The sequence below is a fragment of the Abramis brama genome (assembly GCF_963993115.1).
Source record: "Abramis brama genome assembly, chromosome: 15".
Taxonomy (NCBI): domain Eukaryota; kingdom Metazoa; phylum Chordata; class Actinopteri; order Cypriniformes; family Leuciscidae; genus Abramis; species Abramis brama.
The window spans coordinates 20,651,491-20,662,249 of NC_139977.1; the positions used below are offsets into that span (position 1 = coordinate 20,651,491).

Below are 10,759 nucleotides of genomic sequence, written 5' to 3' on the forward strand. Positions count from 1 at the left end.
TACCTTTGAAGACTGAAGGTGAACCTGGAAACAGTTACCCGCACTCTCCTGAAGCATCGACAAGCCAAAAGCATTGGCACATTTTTCCAACACCAGCTATGCAATTGAGCAAAGGATTTTCTCAGACAACGAGGCACCTAACATTTTAAACGGCTGTTTGATAAGGTATCCAGAATGGGCACCTTACCCCACTCTACATAAATGAGAGGCCTGCACGGGGTGAGCAAGGGAATGAGAAAACACCTAAATGCACAAAACAAACACAACCAAATTGTTTTCCTTCACAGAATGCAGCTGGATAAGGTAATTAGTGTAAAAACACATTTTTTTTCATATCACATGATCACAAAGTGACAAAATCTGAATATTTAATACATAAAACAGCCAGAAATTCTCACTTTGCTGGTCTTCATGTTTGAAAGCACAATTACAAATATTTTACAACAATATAAAGAACACTGTTCGTGTTCGGTTGCACACTCGGTTCGGTTGCACTTTCCTCAGGGGGAAAAAAAAGTGAGTTTATGGGGAATGATGTCTTGGCACAAAACGCTCAATTTCATGTCTGTGGCACTGGATCAGAAGAGCTTGGACTGATTTTGATGTGCATTTCCAGAGGCATGCCATTCCACACAGTAAGTTTAGTTTTGATAAATGGAAATGTCCAAGATCAACACAACTATGGTGCCAGAAACTGATGTCATTTAGAAATATGAAGCTTGGAGGAGAAAACAACTCGACTCACAGGAACCAAACAAGACAGCAAGTGAAAAATATTTTCTTGACCATTGAGCAGCTTTTTAATGGACTTAATAACTCCTTAATGTCAGAGTCATTTCTGGCTAAAGCACTAATATTTCTTTTACAAGAATATTAACACAAAAAGAAAAATGATTTCAAACTTTTATTTATTATCCAGCAACATTCTAAAAAATGTCCAGACAATGACAAAATAAACATATGTAACATGAATTTGCAAAGAAATAGTCAAGTAATTGAGGTTGGCCATATGCTTTCGGTAAGGACATCCAGCATGTAAAGTTAAGTGATAGTCAGCACATAAATGTTGTTCTTGTTGAAGCAGAAATCTACTCCATGTCTATGTCTATGAGGAGCCTTTCATTGACAAACAAGATATACTTCCTCCTTATAGCATCATATGTGGTTCATAGGAAAGTCACTGCTGAAAACTAAGTGCTTAAAAGGAATATAGGTCACCCAAAAATGAAAATTGTCATTATTTCTTCACCCTTGTTATTTTTGTCCCTTCTTTAGAGAGAAATATTATATTTATGTGTGTGTGTTTAGGAACAACATGAAGGTGAGTAGCTAACAACGATTTTCATTTACAGGTGAACTATTCCTTTAAAAGTCCATGAAAGAATAAGAAGAATAAATCATTTCTTCTGGAAAAATCCCATAATGGATGGTTGTTTTGTAGATTTGTTAGAGGCAGAGGTCTTCTTCTGACTCTTTTCTTTTTTCTCTTCCTCCCTTTTTCCAAATGACTGCTTGAGTGAGCTTGAGTCCTTGGCTTGACTTTTGGGTTCAGGCTCCTCTTCACTCTCAGAGTAAGACTCGCTCACATAACCCTTCTCGGTCACTAGGAAAACAGATACATTTGATATTTATTGTCAGAGAGACACTGTCAAGAAGCATGTAGTGAAATATATCTTGAATTAATTTTTTTCACAAGAGATGTTGCCATCCATTTTGGCCTAAAGAAAGTTTCTTAGGTGGCATAATTAATATTAACAGCCTTCTCATTGTTACTGTGCTTATGTATTTAAATACTGCATCTGTAGACAGTACCATGACTGCGGTCTGGAAACTCTAAACCTTCATCTGGTCAACCATGTATGCACCAGCAAATAAATAATAAAAAAAACAAACATATGCAACGAGTTTTTTCCACCATACAATAAAAATATCCACTTCAAAGAGTTATTGTGCTGAACAGAAAACTGGCATTAAGGAATGTGTAATATTAGACACTGTGCTAAGTACAAAAATAATACCAGAGCCTCGAAGTTCTAGGAATCAAACACAAACATTCATGCTTTTGGTCTTCAAATACAAAGATTTCCTTCGCATGAACAAAGACAAAAATAATCTGGAATAAATAGTTTCAGCACAAACAGTTTGTCAGCACTCTGTATTTCTTTCATATAACTTATGATTTACTCAGTGATTCAAGAGTTTCTGTCAGGACGCATAAAATGATGTGCTTGTAAAAGGAGAGGGTTCAGTACATTCACGGCTATTTAAAGAGATCTTCCTGGTTAAATAGGAAAGAAAGGGTAAGCGTTAGGGGTGTCCCCAACAAAGGATTTACATAGCCGAATCAGAATCGTCAAGTTTTGCCTATAGTCGACTAATAGTCGAATCATGTGCGTGTGGGGGATGGGAGGGGCGGGGTTTTAATATTTTAAAGACATAAAATGTATAAAAATATTTTGGATCAATAAAACTAAGAAATACAATAACTGCAAAAAGGCCACACTGCAGACAGGATTTGCATTTCACAAATTAAATCGGCTAAATTGCCTGTGCGAGCACGCTCTGTAAGTACAGCGCAACATCAATGCACCGAAACTAACAGACTTACAGAATTAAATCATAACATAATATACCTTTCTAATAGTAAAAAATAAATAAAAAAGTAAGTCAAAATAATTAGATAACCCTGAGTGATCAATAAATAAAATTTAAATAAAGAAATTATTAAAAATAACGAAAGTATAGCCAAAATCGTCAACTTTGTCTTTTTAACTGTAGAGACAAACGCTAAACTGGAGTGGCAGTCTTTTTAGCTAAACATTTTCACAGCATCCAAAAATCAAATTAGAACCGGCAGAAATGTTTTAATCACCCTACCTGAAAAAAACCCGTTTCCGTTTGAGTCTTTTCAAATTGTGGAAACAGGACATTCTAAAACACTTAAACGTGAAAAACACTTAACGTGAAAAACGCTTAACGGCTTATTGTCTTAATGTAGGCTAGTCATATTAAAAGATCAAATTCTGTACACATCTTATTGATAAAGCATACGATATAGCCTACAGAAAAGCAGATGAGCGCAGAATATGAACGCAACGCGTTTAATTACACGTTAAGCGTTTTCCTCCCATAGAAAACCGTTATTATAAAGAAAACGCTTAACATGGCTTTCTATAGAAGGAACACGTTGCGTTCATGTTCTGGGTTAATCTACTTATCTGCACATAGTATGGTTTCTTAATAAGGTGTGTACTATGTACAGAATTTGATCTTTTAATTCCACTGTCTGCCAAGATGCTCCTCTGTCTGTCACGGATCATGGAAAGTGAAACTTAAATCTCTCATAAGATTTATTCATGCATGTTAAAAATATTTATTAAAAGCTTCTTTCTTTTTACATTTTTATTTACAGCATTATAATAATAGGCTGTATATTAACTTACTGGCAGAAAACCAGTAGTTCTGTGTGAAATCAGACGTTGAGACAGATGATGATGATGTCTTACTCTTATCTGTATGACCATAAATTATGGATTATTTTTTGGATTAGATCGCACAGACGCCTCACACGCGCACAGACGCACACACACAACGTATCAGTTCTAGCATTGCTAACTTGACATCACAGCCTGTTCATTATCAAATTAAAATACAAATATACTTTTTTTTTTTTTTTTTTACAGCAAATGTTTTAAAACATCTTGTAAAATTACCTTAAGCATGACTTAAATTACTTTTTCAACCATTTAACTGAAAGTATTAATCTGTCAAATTTCCCAATTAATTATGAGTATCCTCACTTTAAATCCTTGATGTCCATGTCCAGCACAAACTTACCAGTTTACTGAGTGCACTGTTGGCTAGTGTTTACTTCCTTCATTAATGTTTTTAACTATTTTGTTATTTGTGAAAAATACTATAATAGGATTACAGAATCAGAATCATCATATGTATCAGCCATTGGACACAATGCTCTCTAAGATATAGGCATCTGCCATCAAAAAAATCCATACAGGTCAACCACTAATCAAGACAATGGATAATGTCAACTGAAATTATACTTACCAAAGGAACCGTCTTCATCAACAAATGTGTTAGCCTTCAAAACACGCCTCCTTTTCCTCCTCTTCCCCTCTGAGCTCTCCTAAACATAATTAAATGACAATATTACTTTATGTAAAATACAAGTGAGATGTTTGTGTTGTAAATTAATGTGACCTGTATTTCAATACAGGTTAGTCACAAGGAAATAGCACACATTAAGTTTTTTTTTTTTCTTGCAAAAAAATAAATTTTGTTCAAAGGCTAACTTTGAATGACCATCAATGAGTTTGGTTATCTATCAGCAAGAGCTTAATACCCATGCTAACCAGGCAAACCTTGACCCTCTTGTTTGAGTGGCTTGGCATGTCTAGGTCAGCAAATACCAAAAATAAAATAAATAAAAGTGTTGGTGATGCTTACTTGGTGTGAAACAGGCTCTCTCTTCACTTGTTTTTTTGGGCTGGGAGTCTGTTTGGTTGGCACAGGTGGAGAATCTGGCACAACTGGAAGAGGAAAAGAAGAAAAGACAGATCACATACATACATCAGATATATATACAGACATAGGAAAAGAGAGAATGAGAGAAGAAACACAATGAGTGTTATCAATTAGCTTTTGTTTGTCAGAGAACAATTTTGATATTTTATTCAGCACTCTGCCCAGAGGGAGAACCTATTTCTTTGTTTTTCTTCATTTTGGGTCACAGAACGCCTCATCTGGATTGATTCAAATCCACCAAGCATGACGTGAGCCTGTTTTTTTTCTTCTTCTTGTTCCTTCTCTCTTTCGTACCTTCATCATCACTGCTGTCTGGCTGGGGCTTCTTTATACGCCGTCTCTTCTTCTGCTGGTTATCCATTTTCTCATCATCACTGTCCACAACCTCAGGACGCTTTGATCTACTTAGAGAAAACAAACATATTTTAGCTCACATTTTTGAGGACAAATATAACACATGCCATACAATCCAGACTCTTTAAGGAAATTGATTAAACTGTTTAACTGATTAAAATGTTGCATTATTTGCAAAATAATGGCTGTTTTCACTGTATATTTATTTTGTATATATATAGCCTACTACACACACACACACACACACACACATTTTTACACACATACAGCTCTGGAGAAAAATTAAGAGACCACTGTAAAATTAGCAGTTTCTTTGGATTTACTATTTATATGAATGCGTTTGAGTAAAATTAAAAATTGTATGTTATTCTATAAACTACTGACAACATTTTTTGTTTTTACAAATTTTACGAAAAAAACCCAAACATTTAGAGCATTTATTTGCAGAAAATGACATCTGGTCAAAAAAAAAAAAAAAGATGCCATGTTTTCAGACCTTGAAGAATATTGCAAAACAACACAATACTGATGCTTTAACTTCAGAAGTGTTAAGAAATCAATATTTGGTGGAATAACCCTGATTTCCAATCACAGCTTGTGTCTTGGCATGCTCTCTATCAGTCGGTCACATTGCTTTTGGCTGACTTTATGCCACTCCTGGTGCAAAAATTTAAGCAGCTTGGTTTTGTTTGACGGCTTGTGACCTTCCATCTTCCTCTTGATCACATTCCAGAGGTTTTCAATGGGGTTCAGGTCTGGAGATTGGGCTGGCCATGATAGGGTCTTGATCTGGTGGTCCTCTATCCACACCTTGATTGGCCTGGCTGTGTGGATTTCAGAGAATACAAGCAAAGTGGTGTGACACTCCACTCAATATTCGGCTCTATGCAAGAGCTCACGGCCCGAGCGAACGCTCCACTCATCCACCTGCTCACGCTCACCGGTAAAACGACATTCGTTCAAATCCTCGCTCATTAAATTTCTCTGTACTATGTCTTTCTGTTTGTAACACTTGAATAAATGTCTCAATTACAGTAGGCCAATACAAAGCAGTTATGATATTTGTGGCTTTAAAGCAATATTTTATTAAATAGTAGGCTATAAATAAACGTGACAATTTGACATATCCATATTTGACAAATCCGCATCACTATGATCAGATGTTATTTTTGTTGTATGTTTATTTTGCTATTGAGAAGAAAGCGTGCAGCACATTTACATATTTGTTTAAACAGTGCTCTCATCAGTGTGGCTGCGGGATGTTCGTTAACAGTGTAGGTATTTCAAACTACTTTTTATCCACAATCAAAAAACTATTAAAAGAAACTTTGCTATGTATGCTATGTATAAGGTTTGCAACTTCATTAAAACAATATTTGAACTCCAGAACCTTTTGCTTATTTCACATATTCTCTAACCAGCATATCACAAAAAGCATTCTGGGTTGAGTGTGCGGACTGAGCGAGGGGAGCAGAATCTTCAGAAAGTCGTGCTCTGCTCTGGAGGAAATTTTACCACTTCGCACACATGCCCTGATGGCATGGAACAATGTCTTGCACGGTAAAACATTGTCAAAGCAGAAGGAAGCAAGTTTTTTCCAGGAATATAGAAACAAAAATGTTAACTTTACTCAAACCCATACATATAAATAGTAAATCCAGACACTGCTAATTTTGCAGTGATCTCTTAATTTTTTTCCAGCGCCGTGTGCGTGTGTCTGTATGTATGTATGTATATTTTAGGGGAAAAAAAACTTGTAAAGCTTACTTCCGAGTGTCTTTTGATTCAACTTTCAAAGCACTGGACACCTTAGATCGTTCCTCTTTAATGGCAAACTCAGATTTGGGAGACGGCTGTGACAGTTTCACACTTGCAGTAGTCGATGCTGCCGAGTCACCGCCGGTCTCCTCTTTGATGCTTTTGTTGGGTTTTTCATCTACCTTTTCTAAATTTTACAGGAAAACGTTTTGTTTATTGCTGTATGTTATGTTTTTTAGTTTTTTGATAGTTAAAGACAAAAAAAACAAACAAAAAAAACACTCACTTTGGGCAGGCTTCCCAAAGAAGTTACTCATGGGGTTCGCTGTGGAGGCTGGTTTGGTTTTTGAGGTTTCAACCTACGACATATGAAACCATTATTCATTTTTACACACAATCTTGTGTCTTCAACCTTAAATTGCAGAGTTACACACTTACCAGGGAAGAATCATCTTTCTGCTCTGTTTTCACTTCCTTGCTGGATTCTTGACTCTTAGAAGCATTTTTGCTTGCAAACATTCCCATGATGCCTGCTGGCTGCTTAGCACTAGGTTTTGAGGTAGCAGAAGTGTTTTCATTCAAGCGAGGTTTATTGATTTCCTTCTCCACTGGAGGGACCAAAGCCACCTCCTGAGCTCTCTGCAGCTCTACAGATGCCATGGGGACCGCCGCAGCACAACGTATAGCGCTGTGTCTGACGAAAGAGGAGAAATATCGGACGTGTCAGTACTTTAGTGGAGGGATCGCTCATATGATGCATGCATACAGGTTATATGAGGATCACTTACTTGTTGCAGTTCTTTAGGTTCTCCTTAACAGCATCGTAATCTGTACTGTAAAGTGGAGAACTATCCTTCAGCTCCGCTCTCTGCACACTGTAGACATGCACGCTGATTGTCACATCCATCTTTGCTTTAACAGCTGTGAAAAAAACAAACCAAAAAAAAAAAAAAAAAGATTCTCCTCAACTGAAAAATTTAAATAGAAAATTACATGAAAACATGTAAAACATGGCCTGAAATTTCACTTGGGTTACCGCTAACACAGATTTACATAATATTTATTTTTATTTTGCTCTTGATCATTTTTATATAAACAATAGAAATAAAAATTTTAATAATATAAATATAAATCACCCCAAAAACATTTTTATTAACATTTTAATATAATTTATTTGATATAAAATCACCCCCTCAAACAATTAAAATATATGTAAGCTACCACGGAACGACATTTCTGAGCTAAGAATTAATGAATTTATAAAATGCTATTTGTTGTAATTTACAGATACAAATATGATCATCTTACCGTCAAGCTTGTCCTCACGTACTACTGATACTTTATGGCACTAAAAGGAAAGGGAAATATTCATGGCAGATCTTAAAATAATGTTAATTCATTTGAAGCAATGATCAGATCTCAGTCCTTACCGTACTGCCATTCTCAACAAACTTGCCAGATACAAGGTAGGTGGCATGAAGGGGAGTCCCTGAACTTTCCCTGCGTTTCTGCTCCAAGTAATGATACAACATTCTGCAACAAAGTGACATGAACACTAGTGACTCCAACATTTTATTAAGAAGCAAATTTATGCTTAAATACATTGAAAGTGGCATGAATGGAAAGGACAGGACTTACTGTTTTGCTGTGTTCACGTGGACTCCAAGAGTTAAACTCAGCCATTTGTAGGTGACCTGCAAAAAACAATATAAATGCTGACTTGTAGTCGTATTCCTCTCATGCTACCTAAATGCAACATAACATAGTAACGTTACGAGTTATTGGTTCGATAAAAGAACCGAATAATAACTACAATTCTGTCTGAAATCAGACTGCACTTAAGACAACCCGTTAACGGAACCGAAGGTCATAAAATCAGTCGGTCATTTGTATTGGTTCCCAAGTCTGGCCAGTCAAGTAAAAAAGCACTCAACCACAGCATCCACATGTACGTTATGCATATTGGTATCTCAACTGAAATTTCACATTTACAAATGACAATAGCGATCTCGTTGTGAAGAATGACTTACGATCTTATTTTGATCATTCACAAATTCATCAATATTGTCTAAATACAGGTCATCCATATCCATATCCATATCCGGAATGACTTGCTGCTGCTAGTACAAGTTGTGATTGAAAGAGCTGCCAAAAGCGGGAACTGCTGCTGGACCGTATTTACTTCCGGTCATGTGGGCTAGAGCGTCCAATAGCAGCCAGAGGTACTACAGTAGTCTACTACACACTTTACAACAAAACATGTGCATTAGCTTTTTATCATGTTTACGCTACATATTTAATCATAGGGTGTTAGTACGAGTACGTTTGCACCGATTTAATTTGCTTGCAGTTTCTTGTATGTTTGTGCGACTTTTGTTTATAAAATATTTCAGGAGCTCTTGTGATCGGATGTCTGTCATATCCATAGGGTCATATCTGTCATGCCTATGAATAGCTTACTATTATAAACAATACAACACGCAGTGTTCTATAAGTATGACAGTGGTGCCTATTATACGTTTAAACATTTTATTGTAGCTTATCTTATTAAATTATCTTTAATTTATTGAGAGGTATTTATAGTTTTATTTAATTTAATTATATTTTATAACTTATGTTAAGTTATAACTTTATTTAAGAATGTATTATTATTATTAGGCTATTCATGTTAATTATTTAAAGTTATTGGTATTTTGGGAAAAACTGTGGTAACCGTGGTATAGATTTTTCTATGGCATTGTTTAAAATAGTTTAATTTGCTGTTTCAGAAAAAGTCTGTCAGAAACATAAAATATTTTTCTCGAAATAGTTATTTAACTGAACTCATTAGTGTAGTTTCTCAAATGAATGATATTAGCCTACCTGTGCACACACATAGGCCCAAGTAGTCTCTCCACCTTTGGTTTCAGTTCAAGTTGACAGTTGACAGCCACAAACTTATTTATTTTTTATCATTATTATAGTAATAATTGTCTTCAAGGACTATTACAAAGAAAAAAAAATTTCACAGAAAGTTAAACAGTAGTTTATTAGTTGTATTATTCCATCAGTGCTGTTAAATATGCAGACAATATAACAGTTTATTAGGTTCTTCTTAACATGATGATTTGAAATCCTTGATCATCTGATGCTATTCGATGACACTCAGTGTTATATACACAACCGTTTAAAATATTTCAATCCTTAAGGCATCTCTGACACATCTCTTCATGTACATTATTACAAATTAAATATGTAGGCGTGTGATGAGTTAAAACACAGAGAATTATCATAGGTAAGACTGGATTCACATGGTGGACTTTTGAGGAACTTCTGCCACATCATTTTCAATTATCAAAGAAAATGTGATACACAGCATCTGAAAAGAAGAAAAAAATAAAATAGGTTATAACTGAAGTAACAGACACTATGAAATAGTTATAAGAAATGGCTATACAGGGTTCTGTCAGTCATAGGATTCCCATCATGGGATCCAAACATACTTTATAACTAGAAAAATCAAAATAATCTATTAAAATTGAAAGTATTATGCAGTCATTTAATACATTTATTCCTATATATAACCTTTTTGGCATAAAGTGTTCTTTAAAATTGAGTCAAGAACCCATAGGGTAAATAGAGAACCCCTTTTTTCTAAGAGTCTATTGCTATATAAATGTAACAGTACTTACAAGAATCCCTTGCCACAGCCTAAGGGTCCAAAGTAAAGCTCTGAAGGCAGACACACTCCTTGTCTGCAAACTCCACTGAGACTTGCACAGCTCCAGGGAAATGATGCAGCCTCGTTCTCTTTGCCTTAGACAGAAATGAAATGTTTTAGCACTGCAATTCTACCAAAATGATAAAAAAGAAGCCATGTATCCATTTTAGTTTTGCTGTTCTACCGTTCAAGTTTTTCCCACTGTAAACTGCAAAGTTTTAGGTTCACAGAAGCACATATGCCTTAAATAAAAAGTAAAAGTCAGTTTAAACACTCAGCACCACATGCGAACATACAAAACTTACAGTGCAATGCTAAGACGGCAAGGACAAGCAAGACAAGTATACTCTGAGGTTTCATGTTGGTTTCTTCGGATGATGGCACTCCTGAGACGTTTGCTCAGTA

At 35.5% G+C, this 10,759-nt stretch overlaps 1 protein-coding gene across 2 annotated transcripts; it reads right to left on the reverse strand.

The window, feature by feature from the left end:
* Positions 1-891: 891 nt before the first annotated feature.
* Positions 892-8,855, reverse strand: pold3 (polymerase (DNA-directed), delta 3, accessory subunit). 2 transcript variants are annotated; one of them, XM_084136651.1, is made up of 12 exons: positions 8,685-8,855; positions 8,293-8,348; positions 8,085-8,187; positions 7,963-8,002; positions 7,443-7,575; positions 7,093-7,348; positions 6,941-7,013; positions 6,664-6,841; positions 4,837-4,943; positions 4,465-4,547; positions 4,066-4,144; positions 892-1,603 (listed from the first exon to the last, which is right to left on the reverse strand). In XM_084136651.1, exons 1-12 carry the CDS (start codon positions 8,751-8,753, stop codon positions 1,398-1,400), a joined length of 1,383 nt encoding a protein of 460 aa, XP_083992777.1. In that variant the 5' UTR covers positions 8,754-8,855; the 3' UTR covers positions 892-1,397. The 2 variants fall into 2 exon arrangements, with proteins under 2 accessions (XP_083992777.1, XP_083992776.1); XM_084136650.1 differs by having other exon boundaries at positions 4,837-4,946.
* Positions 8,856-10,759: the final 1,904 nt, after the last annotated feature.

Excerpts from the sequence above, each read along its gene's own strand:
- pold3 (XM_084136650.1), bottom strand. The coding sequence starts at position 8,753 with ATGGATATGGATATGGATGACCTGTATTTAGACAATATTGATGAATTT. Across the intron at positions 8,349-8,684 it reads TGAATGATCAAAATAAGATC|GTCACCTACAAATGGCTGAG; the intron begins GTAAGTCATTCT and ends TGTTTTTTGCAG. Across the intron at positions 7,014-7,092 it reads AGAAAGATGATTCTTCCCTG|GTTGAAACCTCAAAAACCAA; the intron begins GTAAGTGTGTAA and ends CATATGTCGTAG.